Raw genomic sequence first — 22,680 nt, 5'->3', positions numbered from 1 at the left:
ATCAAAGAACAGCAGAGGAGAAGTCCAGGTTACGTGTCTAGTGGAGACCCTCGCTGACATTTACTGAGCGCTTTCTCTGGGCAGAAAAGGCTGTAAAGCCCAAAATGGATTATGTACCCTGATCCTCCAGCAACCCTCTGGGAGGACAAGCCAGGGCAGAATGGAGTTGAAGAGTACGAATCCAGAGGTGGTCCCAGAGACTCCAGGAGGACCAGCTGCTTGGTAACAGACTGTCTTCAAGCAAGCAGGCTGGAGGCTCGGAGCAATAAGAAGGGATGAAAGGCAAGCATGGTTTTGCCAGCTGGAGCCAACTAGGATCCTGGGGGTTCATTCAAGCAGGAAGCAGAGTCCAGGGAGATAAGAAGCTGCCCTGTACCTTCTACAGACAGAAGACAAGGGAGCTGGGACCAGTGCTTAGGGCTCCGAGGAGAATGTGGTTGTTTTACAGATTTGTGTGCGGCTTAAGGCTTCAATACACCTGCAATGCAGAAGACCCAGGTTTGATCCCTGGGTCGGGAAGATCCCCTAGAGAAGGGAATGGCGCCCACTCCAGTACTGTTGCCTGGAGAATTCCATGAATTGCCTGGTGGGCTACAGTCCATGGGGTGCAGAGAGTCAGACATGACTGAGTGACTAACACTTTCACTTAAGGCTTCAGTGCCCTGCCGACTTGCCTGACTCTGCATGAGTCCTAGGCAAACGTATGAAGTCAGGAAAGCTTTTCTAAGTGTGACTAGCGTCCCTTCTATTAGCTGTTACCTTCCAGAGTCTGACTTGTTTCCTCATTATAAATGTTAGTGCAGGTCAGCGGCTGAGGCATGATCAGGCATCAAAAGGGGGCAGGGATGCTCGTCATGCCCAGGGTACCGTGTCCTGCCCTGGTTTCACTGGTGGGGTCTAAGATAGGCAGTTGGAAGGGCGGTATTGTGGTGGGTCTTCCAAGGGTAACTTATACTAGGTAGCAGCTCTTGGGAGCTGACTGTACTTACGACCCATTGGCTTATGGAAACATCTGTCAAAATGAGGGGAAAAGGTAAGGCGTTATCTCTTAAGAATTCTGGTCAATGAGAAATGAGAGTAATTCTGGAGAACCTCTGGGGCAAGGTTTTCTTGCTCTTAGAAAGCAACACCAAGAAGGGAAACAGGCTTGTCTCTCCCCTCTGGATGTTGTGTCTTCATGCTATGCTGGGACTACTGCAGCCACCCTGTTACCATGAGGGGTTAGAGCCTGAGGATGGCATCCTTTTGCCCGGTTATTGAGATACTGAACTAACCAGTCCTGGTGCTGCCCCACCACTGGATTTTACGATGTGAGATTCATTCATTCACTCACTCACTCATTTATGCAATACATATTAAATGAGCACTGATAAATGCCGAGCATTGCCTAAAAGGCATATCGGATCCTTTAGAGGATAAAACACAGGAAGATCTTTGGCCTAAATTTTCTTACTAGTTTAGCCTCCTTGAATTAAGTTTTTTTGTTTTCTGAAACCTTAAGAAACTTATGGTTTAAGAACCATTAGTTCTTAAGAATCAGGTTAACTTACACCCTGATGACTGCACACTGGCTTCACAGGGAGCTAAAGAGCCTACAATTAATAGTGTAAAAATAATCAAAAGGACATGCCTTATGTGATGTGTCTGTAATCGGTGCTTTGGAATCATTTTTCTCCCTGATCTGAACCACTGTCTCTTGGCTGCCACAATGCTACACATTTCTGGCTTACTTCCTATTTTCCTGTCCACTTCTTAGTTCTTGAGTGCTTTCTTATTCCCAGATCATTTTGTTTTAACTTCCAGATCACTCTGGGAGTTAAAGGGATGTGGGAGTACCAAGGGGTTTTCTATCAGGGGCGCTTACTTTCTCATGCTCCATCTCCTCGGAGAAATACCATCAATCCACATGTCTTCATAACCCTGTCTCCACGGACAATTCCAAACCTGCCATCTCCAACCCAGCTCTCCCTCTTGAGTTTCAAATCTGCACAGTGAGCACTCTGCTTAGACATCTGGATATCTCACACTCAGTGTGGTCAAACCATCGTGATATTCCCTTCTCTATACTTGCTTCTCTTCCGTCCCCAGCTTAGGAGACAGGCACCTGCCCTTCGTCCCTCTCCACCAAGACTCCAAGCCAGAGTGCTGAGTGTCAGCCGTGCCTTCACCCTCCCCTTCACTGCCCAAACCTGAGCGGTCACGGGCCCTCCTGACTCCATCTCCACCTCCTATAATTCTCCAGCCTCTCCTCCCCCTTCTCCCATTCCTATTACCCTCATTCTTGCTCATCTGCCATCACATCATCCAAATCCCAGCGACAGTCCCCTAGCTGGACTCCCTGACTCATGCCTTGGTCTCCCTCCAAGTCCTTCTCCCCTGTAGGCTCAGTGATGGGGCTGCATATCCGATCACGCAGAAAACCCTTCCAGAACGCCACGTTGCTCTCGGGACAAAGAACAAGCAGCTAACGTCATTTTCCTGCCTGTAAGCTCTGCCCCAACTCCCCCGATCATACAGACATGCTCTCTCTTGCATTATCCCCAACCTGTGCCTCCTCATGTGTGGGTCCCTCTACTTAGAACATTCCCCCAACGCATCCCACCTTCTCCATGACAATCCTCACCATCCTTCAGGTTTCCTCTAAGACATCAAGCCTTCCAAGATGCTATCCCTGAGTCTCCAGGCCTGGATAACGCGTCCAAGACACCCCACCCCTGAAACACCTTGTACTTTCCTCGTTGCAACCATCAAGCACCTGAACTCATTCTGGGACTGTAAGTTCTATTAGTCAAGGGAGCTCACTTGCCCCTCCTGGTATTCATGACGCCCAGAATGATGCCTTCAACGTCACAAGCATTCATTCAACAAACACACAAGAGATGAATCCACTTGCTGGGGAACGTCTGCTCACAGCTATAATAAAAACTACTTTATTAATTTTTTTCACTTGGGATAGTCATTTCCCGAAAGAACAGTGATATCTGAAAGAGAATCTAGAGCACAATTTCTCTTCATTCTTTATCATTCAATCTGCTTTCCATTTACCCTACTAGGGCTATCCACTGCATTAGGTGCCAAGGTACTACATAAATGATTTTATGTCACTGAGGCCAAAGTAAACATTCTTTTCATTTTCACACAGTTACTCCAAATCACAGCTTCCAGAAGATGCCATTTCTAGGTGAGACATCAGAAACAGCTAAAAATGTGACAAAATAACAGTGCCTGGGAAAGGCTGTGAAAAGCACTACTTCCCATAAACTTCACGGCTTTAAGAATCTATGCACCTGGGACGCCAGATAAACAACGAGACTTAAAAGGCTCAAGTCGACAAATTCGTCTCCTCTGATACAGGAGAGAATTGTTATTTTTATTTTTAAAAGACGACGACCTTTTCATTTAAATACCAGGCTTTTTCGTCATGAGTGTCTGAGAGTGGGGGGTGGGGAATATAGACTCCGCATGAAAGAGTCATCCATTTCAAGGAGGTTCTGTTTGTGTTGATAATTAAAAATAACACCTTCCAAAATGTTGCTCCAACTCGATGAAGGGGGAAAAAGCACACTCAATGCACTTTCTTATTTGTCGTGAAATGTTATCGCTAATTCCCAGCACGCAGGGGAAAGGGAAGACTCTCACTGGCACACGATCACACCTCCCCTACACCCCATCCCTCCCACCCTCCCTTCCTTCTTCGCTGGTGGGATTATGGATCTCCTCCCCCAGGTCTTGGTGTGACTGTAGCGAGCAGTCGCCTAGTGACCAGGGAACTGCATCGGCCTCAACTCCATCCCTGCACACAGCCGCACATCCCAGCTCCTTGCTCCTATTTGGGGACTGGATGCGTGTAATATACGGGGGCAAGAGCATGTCATTTCGTGGAGAGAGAGGGTCTTCTTTCCCTCTCTCCTTCTGATCAGTGATACAAACTCACTGATTGAGTGAGTGAAACACACTCACCCATTACAAAGCACATGACAGGACTATGATAGAACTGAGGTTTCATTGCAAAACCCAGTGTTGAAAAATACAGACCATTTGCCACTGTTATCCTGAATGTTCTTTATATACAGCATCATGATTATTTGTAGAGATCATTTGCAGTAACCACTAGGAGCAGTACTTATCAGTATCCTCTGATAACCAATAGGTAATATATTACAAAGTTTTGTGTGTGTTCCTGTAAGATCCAAGTGCTTCCCAAGTGGCTCAGTGGTAAAGAATCCGCCTGCCAACGCAGGAGACGCAGGTTTGATCTCTGGGGTTGGGAAGGTCTCCTGGAGAAGGAAATGGTGACCCACTCCAGAATTCTCGCTTGGGAAATCCCAGAGACAGAGGAGCCTGGTGGGCTATAGTCCATCAGGTTGCAAAGAGTTGGACATGACTTAGTGACTAGATAACAACAACATAAATTCCAAACAAAGGACAGAAGGTCTAAGTAGAGTTTTTCAGAGTCTACATTCACTGGCTTTGAACCCTTAGGCAAGGCTGTAACCTCACTGGGCCATAGCTGCTTCATTTCCACATTAGAAAAATAACACAGGCCAGGCCAGGTGACCTCATGAGATCCTTGCTAAGTTTGAGAAAAATCAGCACTATTTTACTAACGGCCAAACAGCTCACTGTTTTCAGGATATTCTTCTCCGTAACACTTAGAAGGCACTATTTGTATGTAGAGTATTTGGCATCCGTATACATGAATATAGGAGCTTCCTTGGTAGCTCAGATGATAAAGAATCAGCCTGCAATGCAGGAGACTTCAGTTGGATCCCTGGGTCGGGAAGATCCCCTGGAGGAGGGAATGGCAACCCAAACCGGTATTCTTGCCTAGAGAATCCCACGGTCACAAAGAATCAGATAATCAGACACGACTGAGCAACTAACACTTTCTTTCTATACATGAATATACACCCAAGATAATGTTTCCTATTTAAATAATTGGCAATAAAGTTTCATGTATCATCAGTTCAGTTCAGTCGTGTCCAACTCTTTGCAGCCCCATGGACTGCAGTACTCCAGGCCTCCCTGTCCATCACCAACTCCCGGAGTTTACTCAAACTCACGTCCATCAAATCAGTGATACCATCCAACCATCTCATTCTCTGTCGTCCCCTTCTCCTCCCACCTTCCATCTTTCCCAGCATCAGGGTCTTTTCAAATGAGTCAGCTCTTCGCATCAGGTGGCCAAGGTACTGGAGTTTCAGCTTCAACATCAGTCCTTCCAGTGAATAACAAGGGAAATCAGAGCTCTGATTCTGGATTTTGCCAACACAGGTGAACAGACCAAGTCACATATATATGCAGACAGTCTCAAGCTGGCATTTGTTGTTCTTTTCAGGAAACATATACCGAGCATCGACTATGTCCCGGCAGTACTGCAGGCAGCAGGATGCCTATAAGGTCCATGAACGAATCAGACAGAGATCCTGTCCTGCCTGGTGGAGCTCACATTTCAGTGTGGAGAGACCGATGAGGAAAAGGCTAACACAATATATATATGTAGTTTATAGACTGCAGGTGATAATAGACAGAAGGGAAAAAAGAGAGAAAGAACACAGTGGCGCAGGGTCAGGGGACTATGGACCTATGGGAGGAGGCAACAATTTAAAACCCAGAGCTTCCAAGGGAAGGTTTGTTGAGAAGGTGGCACCTGAGCAAAGAAGTAAAAGAGCAGTGAACCATGGGAACGATGTCTCGGGGAAGAGGGTGCTGGGAAGACTGTGCAGCCAGTGCCGAGGGCAGGGGCTGGAAAGCAGCTGAGATGTCACAAGAGGAAGTTATGAGGAGGCACCGCCCAGGAACTGAAGCAAACTTAGGGGCTGGAGGGCAGATCGCAGAGGGTTTGGGAGGCTGCTGGAGAAACCTGGAACTTCTCTGAGTAGGGGGTGACATGTTCGGATTTACAGAGAACCAAGCGAGAAGCAAAGGCAGCCCAGAGGCTTTAATGTACAAACCAAGACAACTTAAGGGCCCAAGAATTAGGTTACACGTTGTTTAGAGTTAGCAGTAGGAGCGATGCTCCTGTTTCACGGCATTTAGGTCTCTGTGTAAAATATCACCTCCTCCAGAGGGCCTCCATGACTGTGTTGATATAAAATCATGCCCCCAACCCTGAGTTTATCTCCTTACACTACTGCTTGGTTTGCCTGCAGAGTATTCATCACTCCTTGACAGGATATCATATACTTATTTAATTATTTCCTGACTCCTTTGGAAGAATGTAAACTGAGAAGGTGAGGGTTTTACTCTTTTGGTTATCGCTATAGCTTGACACCTGACCACCTGGCTCAGAGTGGGGAGTCAGTACCAATTTGCAGAATGAATGAACGTTCTAGGAATCTAGGAGAACCCTTAAGTTCTCATTAAAAAAAAATAGATTATGAAATTGGTGAATAGTTAAAAATAAGCTGTCTACAAAATGATAGGTTATTTTCCATCATTAGTTGGTTTCACATTTTTATTCTTCAGATTGATGATGGTCCACTGTAATGTTTACGCTGCGCTTTTCACAAAATTGCTATATCCGTATTGTGAGAAATGTGGGAAACGGAGGAAGAAGCATTTAAAATGTTATGTTCCTACTCCGTCATGATTAAACAGTTTAAAATTTTCTTCATAGTTTTCAAAGTTTGCTGCATTTTTATATGGCCTTGATAAATCCAGAGATCAAATACTTTTCTGATTTTTAAAGTTTTATCTAAACTTTCTTCTGAACTCTATACTTCCATGATTTGATAGGGAAACCAATAAAAAATATGAGCCATCCAGTAGCTCCTGCTCATCACACCTGCATTCCATTAAATGAAGGATTCCTGAGCTAGTTTCTACAGATATTGAGAAAATCTCTGCTCTTCAATCCAAACTCTCATTTTGCCTGACTTAAATTTAGTGACCATTTGGGGATTTTAACCTGCTAAGAAAACTATACTCCAGTATTATATATGCAGTATAAAAAGAATACTCCAGTATTCTTGCCTGGAAAGTCCTATGGACAGAGGAGCCTGGGAGGCTACAGTCCATGGGGTCGCAATAGTCAGACACAATTTAGCGACTAAATCAACCAAGAATAAGATAAGGAATTTCTAGGAGAACTGTCAGAATAATCCAAAGGGTTAGTTGCTCAGTCGTGTTCAACTCTTTGCGACCGCATGGACTGTAGCCTGCTAGGCTCCCCTATCCATGGAATTCTCCAGGCAAGAATACCGGACTGGCTTGCTATTCCCTTTTCCAGGAGATCTTCCTGACCCAGGGATCGACCTGGGTCTCCTGCATTGCAGGCGGATTCTTAACCATCTGAGCCATCAGGAAGCCATAAGAAAACCTCAGTAATTCTGAGTTCCCTCTGCCTAAACAGGTGCACTTCTCACATCCCTACAGTTTACCTTTATACTTTCTATAAACAAGTAAGGCATTATTAAGCAAAATCAATAACAAAGAGCTGGAAGAGAAAAGCTCACCTACTAAAGATAAACTGCTTTCCGCATTAGCAATATCATATCCAAAACAGGGTAACTGCAGCGTGAACCCAGGCCGGCCCTGGCAGACGGGCTGACAGTCACTATAGACCACTGAGCAGCTGTCAGGGACTGAATCTGTGCTGGACAGCGCTTTGCTGCCAGATGACCAGACTCAGGTGCTAACAGACTCGGTGCCAAATGAGGACTGACCAGCCAGGCAACGAGGAAGGACGGCTGAAAACCTATGAAATTTATCTCTGAAATGAACAACCTGGAAAAGTGCAAGGCTGTTGGCCCCTTGCTGTTCACTCAGGTTGTGGCAATCAAAGTTTGTCTGTTTTACTCCCTAGGCTCTCAGACACAGCCGCTGACTGATGCTGTAGGAAAGGGAAGGATGATGACAAGCAAACGACGTATTTAGAGGCTTAGAGGACGAGAGGGGAAGGACGAGAAGGCGATGAAATCAGACATCGAGGGGCCGGGTTCTCTGCTACCCACATGGTAGGACAGTCGTGAAGGGGGCTGAAGATTCCTGAACCTGAAAGGGGACTACGAAGTCCCTTCGTAACACTGAAGGGGGCCTGAGCTAGAAGAGGAATGTCAAGGGTTCCAAAAAATACATAGGATGATGATGATGAAATTATGACCAATAGAGGTTTGTTAACAATTTCTCAAGGATTTATGGAATGACTGCCACCAGTGCACTCTGCACATTGTTACAGACGGAACTGCATCCATCCCTGCCAACTGTCCACATTTGCATGTGAAGCCCAAACCCCCAATGGGACTGCATTTGGAGATGAGGCTTTTAAGGAAGTAATGAGGTTAAATGAGGTCTGAAGAGTGGGCCTTGGTCCAACAGGACTGATTTTCTTGTGAAAAGAGGAAGACACACCAGGACTGCACACACAGAAGACCACGTGAGGTCACAGGGAGCTGGCAGCCGTCTGCAAGCTGACAGGCGGCCACAGCAGAAACCAACCCCGCTGGCACCCGGATCCTGGACTTCCAGCCTCCAAAACCATGGGGAAACGCATTTCTGTAGTTTAAGTCACCCAGCCTCCGGTATTTTGTTATGCCAGCTTTGGCAATCTAATGCAGATATGTGATCTCATGTCATCCACATTATATTATCATCCACACTTTCAAATACAGAAACAGAAGCACCAGAGGTGTTCAGCAAGTTGACTAAAGTTGCACAGCTCTTGCGAAGTGAAACTAGAACTGAATGCAAGCAATGATTTCAGGACTCACGTTCCTAACAGCTGATGAAACAGAATACAAGGTCATGTGATTAATATCTACAGTGACAAAAAAAAGAAAAACAATGCTTTTATCAGAAAAATCTACAGTAAATACAATTTACTTTTCAATTTTACTTCTCCCCTTCTCATCATCCAAACACTAAGTATTCTGATGAGAAAGCCTGTCTCAAGCTTCTCTATCTGAGGTTTGGGGGGGTCTGGCAGCAAGCCTACAAGGTCCATGTTCTCTTGGAGTTTACGGGCCAGTGAGGAAGCCCAGTCAACCACCGAATGGAAAAAAGCAGACACTGATAAGCACAAAGACAGAAATAAAACCGGAAGTTGTGGTGACAGGTGGGGGCCAGACCGTCCTTTTCTCCACAGCCAGTGACCGAACGCATGCCATGAGATGACCTCAAACAGGACCCAGCTCCTAATTCTGGGGCAGCTCCTAGTGTGGGCTGGCAGCCCCCAGACTCAATGCACCCCCCATTTCTTCCCCTATAACGTGGGTCTTTTGCTCTAATGGTCTCAGTTCAGTTCAGCCGCTCAGTCATGTCCAGCTCTTTGCGACCCCATGGACTGCAGGATGCCAGGCCTCCCTGTCCATAACCATCTCCCAGAGTTTACTCAAACTCATGTCCTTTGAGTCAGTGATGCCATCCAACCATCTCATCCTCTGTCATCCCCTTCTCCTCCCGCCTTCTATCTTTCCCAGCATCAGGGTCTGTCTTCTCTAATGGTCTACGGCTTCCTTGATTAAGTCAGAAAGTTATTCAGGCAATATTTACCCTAACTCAGTTATTAAGCTAGAGAAGGCAACAGCAACCCACTCCAGTACTCTTGCCTGGAAAATCCCATGGATGGAGGAGCCTGGTGGGGCTGCTGTCTATGGGGTCGCACTGAGTTGGACACGACTGAAGCACCTTAGCAGCAGCAGCAGTTATTAAGCATAATGGAAATTATAAAGACTATAATAAAATGTATTCTCTCCTTCAGAGGATTCCTGAAGTTTTCCAGTGAGAGACATAAAGGTTGCAGGAAGAACGGAGGGAAGGGGAGGGATCATTGAACTGGATTGAACAGGCTTTAGTGCTGACAGTAATAGCCCTTGGATGCTGACTGTGGAATACCATACCTGTAGTCAGACACTTTCCATCTTCACTGGAGAGGGAATGTGGAGAAAGCAGTTTGAGATGAAAGAGGGAAAGTTAAGATCAACAAAAGGGTGGGTTTGGGGGACCTTAAAGAAGGCTGTGTGCTGAAGAATTGATGCTTTTCAAATTGTGGAGAAGACTCTTCAGAGTCCCTTGGACTGCAAGATCAAACCAGTCATTCCTAAAGGAAATCAACCCTGAATATTCATTGCAAAGACTGATGCTGAAGCTCCAATACTTTGGCCACCTGATGCAAAGAGCCAACTCATTAGAAAAGACTCTGATGTTGGGAAAGACTGAGGGCAAAACAAGAAGGCAATAGAGGATTAGATGGTTAGATACCATCACTGACTCTACGGACATGAGTTTGAGCAAACTCCTGGAGATAGTGAAGGACAGGGAAGGCTGGAGTGCTGCAGTCCATGGGGTTGCAAAGAGTTGGACATGACTGAGCGACTGAACAAAAACAGAAAGACATTGGATAAAAGTGACAAAGTTATGGATTCTTTTTTTTTCTGGAGAGCCTAATCAGCCAAAGAAACTGTCTCTTGGCATGGCTTGCTCAGAAGTAGAAGGCCAGCATGCCTCACCCATGAGGTGCCAGAAGGCTATAATTAATGAAGAATTAGTCATTCAGTCAAGTCCAACTCTTTGCTACCCCATGGACGGTAGTCTGTCAGGCTCCTCTGTCCATGGAATTATCCAGGCAAACATACTAGAGTGGGTTGCCATATCCTATGCCAGGGGATCTTCCTGACCCAGGGATTGAACCTGGGTCTTCTGCACTGCAGGCAGATTCTTTACCATCTGAGGCACCAACTAATCCAGGAAACTTGAAATAATACAACTTCATACGCTACCAGTGAGTGGTGGTGAAGATTTTTTGTGTATTTAGTGAAATATACATGGGAAGATCACGTGTGTGTTTGAGGCTGTGGGTATGATTGTTGACAGGGTACACTTGAACTCCTGGTTTGCCTGACTGAAAATATTCCAGAAGCCTTTCTAATACATTCATGATACATGACAACTTAGTTTTATTCAATAAACTTTACTAATTCGGATTCATTTTTAAAAACCCTTAAGAGTTGGCTAAAAATAAAGATTGAACTTTAAAACGTGTTAAAAATAGACTGGGTTTTATTTCATTAGTTTTAGAACACTCTAAATTGACACAGATTTTTCACTCTAATTGTTGCCTAGGAGATCTTATTATTACATACAAGGCCCTTACAACTTGCAGCATCTCAGAGTGGCAAAGTGTTCTAAAAATACTTTAAAAGTGCCATCGGGATACTCCATGACAGGGGTGATGAGGTGAGTTGTACCAGAGGAATAAGGACCAACTCACTGAGGACAGCAGAATCGGAGAAAAACACCCAGGTTAGAAACACACCTGCCTTTTGGTGTCAGGACACACACTCAGCACACAGAGGACCTACGAAAATGTGGTGAACTGTCAGAATTACAAGATCACTTTGATGGTTAAGGTGGATCTTTAAAGGAGAGTGTGTGATTTAATAATCTGGCCCAACAAACAAGACTAGCGTCAAATAGTAAGACCTGAAGAGTATATACTGACGACCGTAACAAAGATGGAATAAGAGTATGTCATTTCTCCTAAAGGACTTCCCTGGTGGCTCAGAGGTCAAGAATCTGCCTGCCAATGCCGGAGATGCAGGTTTGATTCCTGGGTCGGGAGGATACCCAGGAGAAGGAAACAGCAACCTACTCCAGTATTCTTGCCTAGGAAATCCCACAGAGGGACCTGGTGGGCATCAGTCCGTGGGGTTGCAAAGAGTCAGACACGACTGAGCAACTAAGCAGAGCACAGAGACTAAAGAACATTGCTCATAAAGCTTTAAGTGACGGGTGATGAGGGGAAGGGTGGAGAGGAAGGAGAAGGGTTGGCGGGGGGCCGGTGATGACTAGTTAATACGCTGTGTAAACCACTGTGTAGCTTTGTATTTAAAGGCAGTAGTTCAACCAGCAAAAGACACATGATAAATGACTGGCGAACACTTGTGGACACATTCACAGAGCATTTGTAATCATTGTAAATATTATCATTTGAAATCTCTTACGTGTACATTTATATTTTATCATTTTCTCCACTTTGATTCTCCTAGTCCTGGGAGATGAACTGCCCAAAAAAAGCTGTTCGGGATATTCTAGACGCTTGTGGATTTTTAACATTTGTCTTGGGAATCCCTGGTGCCTGAAAGAACCGAAGCAATTAAATTCACCCCAGCTGTGTGTGTTCAGACACCAACAGGCTCACCCCCAGTACTGACACCATTCCTGGGGCCCCATCACTTTTCTTAGCATCCCGAGGTTTGATTCCAAAGCTGAGAAAAAGGGAGGGTTCACCTTCGTGACAATACCAATCACTTCAGCGCTGTCAGCTCCATTCTCTGATCTCTCCAGAAGTGTCTGGAGTTTTACAGGTTCAAACTCTGACAAAGCAATGTAGAGAACGAAATCCTACTCTGAGAAACACACACACACAGATTCCAAGCATGGCTTCTTTCTGGCCCATGGAGCCTGGAGTGGTCCCCTTACCTTTGTCATAGATTTCCTTCAAGACCCCTCGTTTTATCAGCTCTTCTCTGCTTTGTCTCATGGATATTTTCCTTTCCAGGGCTGTAAGCAAAACACAGAGAAGCAGGTGTGAGTCGGTAACAAAGACCATTAAAAAAAAAAGGCATATTTTAAGATGTACTAAAATATAATGTATGGGAAAGGTTCTGTAAGTCATACTTGGCTAATGTAAGCTAATGATACCAGTGAACAGCTACTATGATCAGCATCTTAATCTGCTTATTTCATTTCATCTTCAAAACAATCCAATTACCTATGATGCAGGTGTTTTCACTTCACTTTATTTAATCATGATATATGGTTGAGGAAACTGTACCACAGGGCAGCTCAACCACCTCTCAGAACCACACTGGGAAGCCAGAAACGCTAACTTCATCCTTGGTTTCACTTCTGCATCACACAGCATCTTCTAGAGTGTGACCTTTCCTCAGAAAGGGATTCCTCAAAAGGGGTTCCTCTTTTAATTACCTAGTTCATACAGATCATGTCTTATTGTCTTCTTGAGGATTTAGTCGCTTCTCAACTATTAAAAGATGGTATGAAAACATCTCTTCTAAAGCTCCCTGGATTGGTACCCAGGTACCCAAGGAGAGACTGAAGGGGTGGGGGAAGACCTCCAAGGGACACCCACCCGTCTCTCTCGGCTCCAAGCGAGGAATAAAGGAATGGTTCAGTTCCCAAATGTCTCTCTACGAGGACCCAACCACTCACCTGAGCCAACTGCTCAGGCAAGTAGGGGCTGGGGGAGGGAAGAGGAAGCATTTCCTTGGATCAGTGGTGTGATGGAGGGCAAGTCAACTGGGAACAGAGCCCATGAGTGGGGAAGGGGGAGGGGGCGGCACACAGGGCAGGCCAGTGGCTCCAGGCAGGACGGGGGGGGGGGGATTGGTAGGGCCTGTAGAGGAAACAAAGCTATTCCAGCACTGACATCCAGGAAGCACTGAGAGGAGGAAGTGAGAAGTGGTTGTGGTCCCTTCGATCAGCTTGAGATTCTTTGCCTGCTTTGGTTACACAGTCATCCAGGGGGCAGGGGCAGGGGGTCAGAAACATCAGTTATAAAATATGAAAACAATTTTAAGCAGATAAATTTAGATACAGTTTAATTAAACACACACAAGTCTCAATAGAATTTAATGCAAAAAATATATGAGTAAGACTAGAAAGAAAGCAAGGAAACAAGAATTATGATTGAACTCTGTTACCCACTAGCTGTCCGATCTTTACCAAGTCATTCTGCCAGTCTGGAAAGACACTGATGCCTCCTCTGCCACCATTGAACAGGTCCAGCCTGGGGCCCAACAACTATATGACAGTAAAAAGCTCTCTGGGTTATCCTCAAGCATATCAGGACCGAAAATCCCTGATGATCCATTTTGAAACTTATTTTAAAAATGTATTCTAACGCCCTCCCTTAGATTACCATGAATCCAGTGGTATGAGAAGGAAAAATAAATGTTAGCCCTGGCAGACAGCTTACTGAGAACATATTAAGAAGAAGATGGATGTATATAAACCTATAGCCCCCAGAAGTGAGGGCAGGAAGGCTGTATGGAAGGATAAGGGTTAGAAGCGAGTGGGGAAACTATCGAGCAGTGTTCGCTTTGGGAGGTGAAGGAGTTTTATGTCCTGAACCAAAGGACAAGATATGGTGGGAAGAGGGCAGAAAGAGCTCTCGTGCAGAAGGGGGATGCCCGGGGAAGGGGAAGAGAAGTGTGTGCCATTAGGTCAGAAAGTTCTGCCTGATTTTAAAAAACATTTGCTCAGCAGCACAGTAGGAAAGACTGAATAGGCAAGATGAAGTGGGGGTTTTCAAGGTAAAAGTTTATTAGCGACCTTCCGGAGGAATAAAGAAGTGTCGTCCTGTCCTGAACCATGTAAATGAACAGATTTCCCTTCAACAAAACAAGTTTCCCAGGGGCTTTTCAAAACCGTGGAGTAAAGCGGGTGAAGCAGAGGCACAGACAGAAACGAAGGATCTGCAGGTAGGCGGGCAGAGCCCTGGACACGGAGGTCCGAGAGCTCCAGCACCAGCAGAATATGGATGCTCTCAGGCCAACCGCTGTTATCTGGACCTCAGCTGTCTCTCCACACTCAGTCAACAACTGAGGACCAGCTGCCCACAGTGCAAGGGACTCCATCGGGGCTGCGGATGCTGGTAAGCAGAGGGACAGCCCCTCCCTCCCAGAGATCACAGGCTAAGGTGCGATTTGGTCATCAAAGGAGACGCCACCTCATCCATGACTGCAAACTGAGATGGGCCTCAAAAGAAGACATACTTCCATCAGAGCATATGCTAAATAACTTCCTCCACGGGGGAGTTGGGGCTTCCCTGGTGGCTCAGCAGTAAAGAACCCGCCTGCCAATGCAGGACACTCGGGTTCAACCCCTGAGTTGGGAAGATCCCCTGGAGAAGGAAATGGCAACCCACTCTAGTATACTTGCCTAGGAAATCCCACAGACAGCAGAGCCTGGCGGGTCACAGCCGATGGGGCTGCAAAAGAGTCGGACATGACTGAGTGCCTGAACAACAGCAACAACTGGGGAATTAGAGAAGGCTTTTCTCAGGAAGAGACCCCCAAGTTGGGTCTGAAAGCTGAATGTATGTTATCTTAGCGCAGGGCAGTTGGGGAGGAAGTGGAAAACACTCCAGACAGAGCAAGCAGAGAGGAAGTCAGTGTGACTGCACAGCCAATACCAGTTGGAGGATGATGGTTTGAAATGGCAGTCAGAGGGGCAGGGGGCACTGGGCCATGCAGGGCCCTGACCACGTTCTTCTAAGGGAAATGTGAAGAAACTGATCGGGTTTGAGTTATTTGACAGACCAAGTCCACTTCAGCACGGAGGACAGACTGGATGGAGGCCAGTTACTGGATGATTGCAGAAGTCTGGGCAGAAGATGACGGTAGCTACACAAAGATGCTGAAGATAAACATGAAGTTGTTAAATGAAAAAAAAAAAATAGTGACCACAAGAGCAAAAACATCAGTTAAAAACAAAAATAGCAAATCTAAGCAGATGATTAAATTAAACTTTTGCCCACAGTAAACAAGAGGGCAGCATTAAAATACAAGGATTAGATATACAGCATATATCTAAAGATATATGGTGAAGATATCTAAAGATATAAAGGTGAAGGGGCTTCCCCAGTGGCTCAGTGGTAAAGAATCTACCTGTGACACAGGAGACCCGGGTTTGATCCCTGGGTTGGGAAGATTCCCTGGAGGAGGAAATGGCAATCCACTCCAGTATTCTTGCCAGAAAATCTCACGGACAGAGGAGCCTGGTGGACTACAGTCCCCAGTGACGCAGAGAGTCAGACACGACTCAGCAATTGAGCATGAGCACGGGCACATAAAGGTGAATTTCTAAAACCAATTATTTTAACCTCTAACACAATAGAACCAAACCAGAAAAAGCCGGAAGCTGACTTCCCCCGCCAAAATGAAAATATACGTTAGGTAGCAACAATGCAAATCCTTGGCTCTTCAGAAAAGAACCAAATCTCTGGGCTGCAGTAATGCAGTAAATGTAAAACACTGTAAAAGGCTTTCAAGATAGTCCTGTGGCAACTGAGACACCAAAATAAAGTTGCATCAACAAGCAAATGTGCAAATGCTAAAGCAGTGATATCCAGTCTAAAATTCCACACCAACATATGAAACAGCCTAAGGAGGAAAAGGGGGGAAATGACTGATTGGCTTTTATAGACCAACAAAGAATTAGAAGAGTAGATCCAAACACTTTTTAAAAAGCTTCACATATCCCCTCTTTCTTGCCTGAAATGAGTGAGAGAAGGACTTCTCAATTACTGTACCCAATACAGCTCCCAAAAACATATGAAAAGGTTAGCCCATCTAAGGAAGGATCTCTAAGCTTGTCATTAAATAAAATATTAATGTAAAAGTTATCCAGGAAACCTTGAAAAGCATAGTTATTCTTGCACCTTTATCAACATCTATTGGCCACGTCTTTTTATTTTCCATTTTTTTGATCTGTTGACATCTTGGGGCCACGCTGATCCTAGAGTTGGGCCCTCATGGGGAGCCTGCCTTTCCCATGCAAACCGACCTATCCAGAGCCCCACCCTCAACCACCTCCTTCACAGAGTTATCACGGAAAATAGGCCACTCTTCCTCTGCCCTATTCACCACAGGGCCAGGTACCAGACAACTGGAGACACTCCTTAAGCCCCAGAGTCCACTACAATGAGTCAAACCAGCCAGGTAAGCCCATTTACCCTGTCCTGCCCATTGCTTCTTGTGGAAACCACGAAAAAAGGCTCGTGCCCACCTTTTCCTCCCATTCTTTCTGTTTCCTGAACAACCCGCTTTGGCCATCCACGGCCTGGCATGCCCTTTCTCTTGCAAGCTGTGAGGATAACAAACTCTTTTCAATGGCAATCGTCTCGATCTGCTGGCTTCACTATATCTGAATAACAAGAAAACCTACATTTAAAAACATACCTATCATTGCACTGGTTTGTAAACAAAGGTAAAAAACTAAGGTTATTTTTTTCCACAGCTTTATGTTCCACTCTATTGCTCGGAAGTCTGTTTACAATTGAGTGAAAGCTTTATAAATAGGAAGCCTGGTGAAAAAAGGACTCTCAACAGTAAATTCCATCAAAGCCCAGAGACCAACTCTGGTAACGGAATGACAGCAGTTTTAATCACTTTTGTAAACTTTTTTTTGAGCCAGTACTGCAGTTTATGCTATGTTTACTAAAAGCCAGTTCCCCATCACCTCCAATTAATTTTTTCAGTTTCCCTATACATTTGGATTTGTGCTAAGCCAAGGAATCCTATGCTTCTTTGACATCAAAGAATTAAAACTGGCATTTTGGAAGGGCTTGTTCTTGCTTAGTGAATGCCTGGGCTGGATAAATTTGTTAAAAATAGCTAGAACATTCTCTTTTTATTTTCTGCATGTGCACACAAATTTTTTGAAAATTTATGGAAATAGATGAAGCATTTTAACAGTAAATAATTTAAGAAATAGAAAACAAACTTCTTTTTCATTGTCCCTCCTTCTAAACACCCAGCTCATCACCTCTCACCACTGCCTTTCTTTGGTAATGTCCTTCTCTCTTTCCTCTGTCTCTCTCCGCTCCATTTCCACACACTCCCAAACTATATAAATACCGTTTTTAAAACCACAAATGGGTGCATTCTGCTCACATTATTCCACAACTCTTTTTTTCTCCTCTCATTTATGAATATGTTTTGGAAATCTTCCCGTTGGTACATACAGAAAACACCTCATTCTTTTTGAGTACTGCCTACCATTACATGGATCTAAGTGCCAAATTCAGACTTAAATTGAAGAAAGTAGGGAAAACCACTAGACCAGTCAGGTAGGACCTAAATCAAATCCCTTACGCTTATACACTGGAAGTAACAAATAGATTCAAGGGATTAGATCTGATAGATAGAGTGTCTGAAGAACTATGGACGGAGGTTCGTGACACTTTACAAGAGGCAGGGATCAAGATCATCCCCAAGGAAAAGAAATGTAAAAAGGCAAAACGGTTGTCTTAGGAGGCCTTACAAATAGCTGTGAATAGAAGAGAAGTGAAAGGCAAAGGAGAAAAGGAAAGATATACTCATTTGAATGCAGAGTTCCAAAGAATAGCAAGAAAAGAAAGCCTTCCTCAGCGACCAATGCAAAGAAATAGAGGAAAACAACAGAATGGGGAACGACTAGAGATCTCTTCAAGAAAATTAGAGATACCAAGGGAACATTTCATGCAAAGATGGGCTCAATAAAGGACAGAAATGGTCTGGACCTAACAGAAGCAGAAGATATTAAGAAGAGGTGGCAAGGATACACAGAAGAACTGTACAAAAAAGCTCTTCATGATCCAGATAATCGCGATGGTGTGATCACCAACCTAGAGCAAGACATCCTGGAATGTGAAGTCAAGTGGGCCTTAGGAAGCATCACTACCAATGAAGCTAGTGGAGGTGATGGAATTCCAGTTAAGCCATTTCAAGTCCTAAAAGATGATGCTGTGAAAGTGCTGCACTCAATATGCCAACAAATTTGGAAAACTCAGTAGTGGCCACAGGACTGGAAAACATCAATTCCAATCCCAAAGAAAGACAATGCCAAAGAATGCTCAAACTACCGCACAATTGCACTCATCTCACACGCTAGCAAAGTAATGCTCAAAATTCTGCAAGCCAGGCTTCAACAGTACATGAACCATGAACTTCCAGATGTTCAAGCTTGTTTTAGAAAAGGCAGACGAACCAGAGATCAAATTGCCAACATCCGCTGGATCATGGAAAAAGCAAGAGAGTTCCAGAAAAACATCTATTTCTGCTTTATTGACTAGGCTAAAGCCTTTGACTGTGTGGACCACAACAAACTGTGGACAATTCTTAAAGACATGGGAATACCATGAGAATACTTGAGAAATCTGTATGCAGGTCAGGAAGCAACAGTTAGAACTGGACATGGAACAACGGACTGGTTGCAAATAGGAAAGGAGTACGTCAAGGCTGTATATTGTCACCCTGCTTATTTAACTTATATGCAGAGTACATCATGAGAAACACTGGGCTGAATGAAGCACAAGCTGGAATCAAGATTGCCGAAATACCAGTAACTTCAGATATGCAGATGACACCACCTTTATGACAGAAAGCGAAGAGAAACTAAAGAGCCTCTTGATGAAAGTGAAAGAGGAGAGTGAAAAATTTGGCTTAAAACTCAACATTCAGAAAACTAAGATCATGCGTCTGGTCCCATCACTTCGTGGCAAATAAATGGGGAAATAGTGACAGACTTTATTTTTTGGGCTCCAAAATCACTGCAGATGGTGATTATAGTCATGAAATTAAAAGACTCTTGCTCCTTTGAAGAAAAGCTATGACCAACCTAGACAGCATATCAAAAAGCAGAGACATTACTTTGCCAACAAAGGTCCATCTAGTCAAGGCTATGGTTTCTCCAGTGGTCATGCATGGATGTGAGAGTTGGACTATAAAGAAAGCTGAGCGCCGAAGAATTGATGCTTTTGAACTGTGGTGTTGAAAAAGACTCTTGAGAATCCCTTGGGCTGCAAGGAGATCCAACCAGTCCATCCTAAAGGAAATCAGTCCTGAATATTCATTGGAAGGACTGATGTTGAAGCTGAAACGTCAATACTTTGGCCACCTAACGCAAAGAACTGACTCATTGGAAAAGACCCTGATGCTAGGAAAGATTGAAGGCAGGAGGAGAAGGGGACGACAGAGGATGAGATGGTTGGATGGCATCACCGATTTGATGGACATGAGTTTGAGCAAGCTCCGCAAACTGGTGAAGTACAGGGAGGCCTGGAGTGCTGCAGTCCATGGGGTTGCAAAGAGTTGAACATGACTTAGTGACTGAACTGAAGTGGCAGAACTTATTTCACCATCTGAAACTGAAGGAAGTTTAAGTTGCTTCACCTTTTTGGGCCTATAAACATTGCCACTGTGATTATATCTGTTCAGGCATCCACATGAACAGGCATAAGAATTTTTCTAGTATGTATCACTAGACTTACTGGGCAGAGGGTGCTTTTGATGTGCTCCAGTACTGATGGAAGAAAGAAACTCTTATATTTCATAAAATGAGGAAATGGGGAAAAAAAGCAATATCAATTCTTTTTAGTCATCTGCTTCTTCTCAGAGTACCAGGGCAGGGAGCTATTCATATATTTCTCTAGGATAATCTATCTTTGTTGAATTCTCTGCACAACTTCCTTAAATTACACTCTGTATGGGATAGAAGTTTGAAGGGGAAAAAACAATTGATAAATGATGAAATCTACAGTAGCTTACTGCGGAGCCTCATGCCTTCAGTGGTTAAAATAGTCAGCCTGCCAAGTATTGGGTTGGCCAAAAAGTTCATTTGGGTTTTTCCGTAAGATGGTGTGGGAAAACCTGACTGAACTTCTTGGTTAATCCAGGAAAATCTGTAGCCTTTATCCCTTTAAAATTTGACAACTTCAGTGAAAGTGAATTTAGGCTAGAGATCTACAACTAACAAATGGAAAGAGCCTCTGGAACCTGGAGTCTACCTATACTTCCCATATGACATCATAAGAGGAGGATTATTAATATGATGTAACAACTACAGACTAGAAAAACCCAACACGAAACAATGAACCCACGTTTATATTATTTCCATCTTCTTTAAGATGAAGAGACTCTCCAAGTTAAGTGCATACAAACAATATATACAAGAGAAGAAAGAAAAGCAAAGATTTGGAGGAACAGAATAAACCCAGAAGTCTTCCATTTCAAAAGATTAGAGAGCCAATGCCATTTATCTCTTATTTCATAAGACAAATGAGAAAAGCAACAACACTGTTGATCTAAGTGGAGTAGGAAATGGCAACCCACTCCAGTATTCTTGCCTGAAAAATTCCATGGTAAGAGGAGTGTGGTATACATTTCATGGGTTGCAAGGAGTTGGATACAACTGGGCACGCATGTCAATCTAAATGCCGTGTTGAAGAAAGAAGTAAAAAAAATTCAATCCTAAATGCTTAGTTTTAGACAGAATGGTATGATAAACACATTCAAGAACTTCTGTTAATCTAGAAGCAATCTGTGTAAGCACCAAATTTTTACCAACTCAGATGATTTCAGGAATCCTATGCATATCTAAACATTTTGCTAAGTGTAGAGTCACTAGGCAAGAAGGTTTTTCCATTGATTATCCAAAGAAAAACTTACTGAACCTAATTCAAGATGAAAAACATCTTTTAAAATATTTCATAATTAATATCAAATGATCAATATCAGAGACTGAACAACAAGGTCTTACTGTATAGCACAAGTAAATTCAATACCCTGTGATAAATCACAGAGGAAAAGAACATGAAAAAGAATGTGTGTGTGTGTGTATATATATATATATAAATAAATGAATATATATATTATGTATATTGTATATGTTGTATATATACATAATATATATATAAATGAATCACTTTGTTGTACAGCAGAAATCAACACAACATTGTAAATCAATTACAGTTCAATAAATTAAAAACAAAACAAAACAAAACAGAGGCACTGTTGAAAACTCTTTTCCCTCTAAAAATCGAAAGCATGTGGAAATCCCACCTAAAGGGTAGAAACTAACAGTTCAGTGTCTTCATCACATAAGCATAGCTCCGTATTTCCCCCCATTGTTACAATGTGAACTTCAGCGACGGTGCAAGTGGACTGAGTACGTGAATGAAGTTCCTAATTTCCAGTACGGCAACCCACCCACTGTACTTAGCTGGTAGCTAGCTTAGATAAACTCTTCACAGCCCGTGAGGCAGGAGATGAGATTATTTGTTTCCTGTTGCTTGTGATCACACCCAAGTCATCTAGATCAGCACTTCCCACAGTCTGTTCTGCAGAATAGTAACCCCCCGAGATGCTCTGCGGAAAGGGTTTGAGGACAGTAATTTTGGGAAATGCCAGGTACCACTAGAGAACCACTGTATTCATTAGCAGGAGAGGACCTACAGAAACCAGTTTAAGCCAGTGTTTCTTTCAAATTCATTTGACAATATAACCCTTTCATAGAGGACCATGGGGACTTTTATTCTGAGGAAAATCTTTTGGGAAACACCAATCTAAATGTCAGGCTGGGACTTCCCTGGTGGTCCAGGGGTTAAGAATCCACCTTCCAAGGCAGCGGATGTGGGTTTGATCCCTGGTAGGGAAACTAAGGGGTTTCCCAGGTGGCTTAGTGGTAAAGATTTTACCTGCCAGTGCAGGAGCCCCAGGTGCGATCCCTGGGTCAGGAAGATGCCCTAGAGGAGGACATGGCAACCCCCTCCAGTATTCCTGCTAGGATAATCCCGTAGACAGAGGAGCCTGGAAGGCTGCAGTCCATGGGGTCACAAAGAGTCAGACTCGACTGAGCATGCATGCAGGGGACTAAGATCCCACATGCCAAGAGGCAACTGACCTGTGTGCCACAACCAGAGAGCCTGAGCCGCAGCGAAGGACCACCCATGATGCAACGAAGACCCTTCATGCCACAGCTGGGACCCAATGCCGCCAAATAAATAAATATGAAAAAAATTAAAATAAATGCTAGGTTGCAGGAAGCGTATCTTGTAAAAAGGAGCCAGGGAGGTCAGCTCTTCCAACACAGCAGGGACACAGAGGGGCCAAGATCTTTTACAAAGACCTTTCTGGTCAAAGTTTGAGTCAAACAGAATTGAAAACCTGAAGTCCTGCC

General features: G+C 44.1%; 1 protein-coding gene across 11 annotated transcripts in view; it reads right to left on the bottom strand.

Annotated features, from left to right (window-relative positions):
• Window positions 1-22,680, bottom strand: part of PHACTR1 (phosphatase and actin regulator 1) — a 515,267-nt gene that overhangs the window by 83,860 nt on the left and 408,727 nt on the right. For all 11 annotated transcript variants that reach the window (XR_005722669.1, XR_005722671.1, XR_005722673.1 and 8 more), the window contains one exon: window positions 12,421-12,501. Coding sequence is in view for 5 of the 11 variants with exons in the window: in XM_040249267.1 (XP_040105201.1) it covers window positions 12,421-12,501 (81 nt within the window). In the remaining 6 variants the exon portion in view is untranslated. The remainder of the gene's footprint in view (window positions 1-12,420; window positions 12,502-22,680) is intronic.

Source organism: Oryx dammah, unplaced genomic scaffold (assembly GCF_014754425.2).
Source record: "Oryx dammah isolate SB20612 unplaced genomic scaffold, SCBI_Odam_1.1 HiC_scaffold_11, whole genome shotgun sequence".
Lineage (NCBI taxonomy): Eukaryota > Metazoa > Chordata > Mammalia > Artiodactyla > Bovidae > Oryx > Oryx dammah.
Note: the sequence above shows the minus strand (reverse complement) of the source record. Positions and strands in the feature narration are given on the sequence as shown.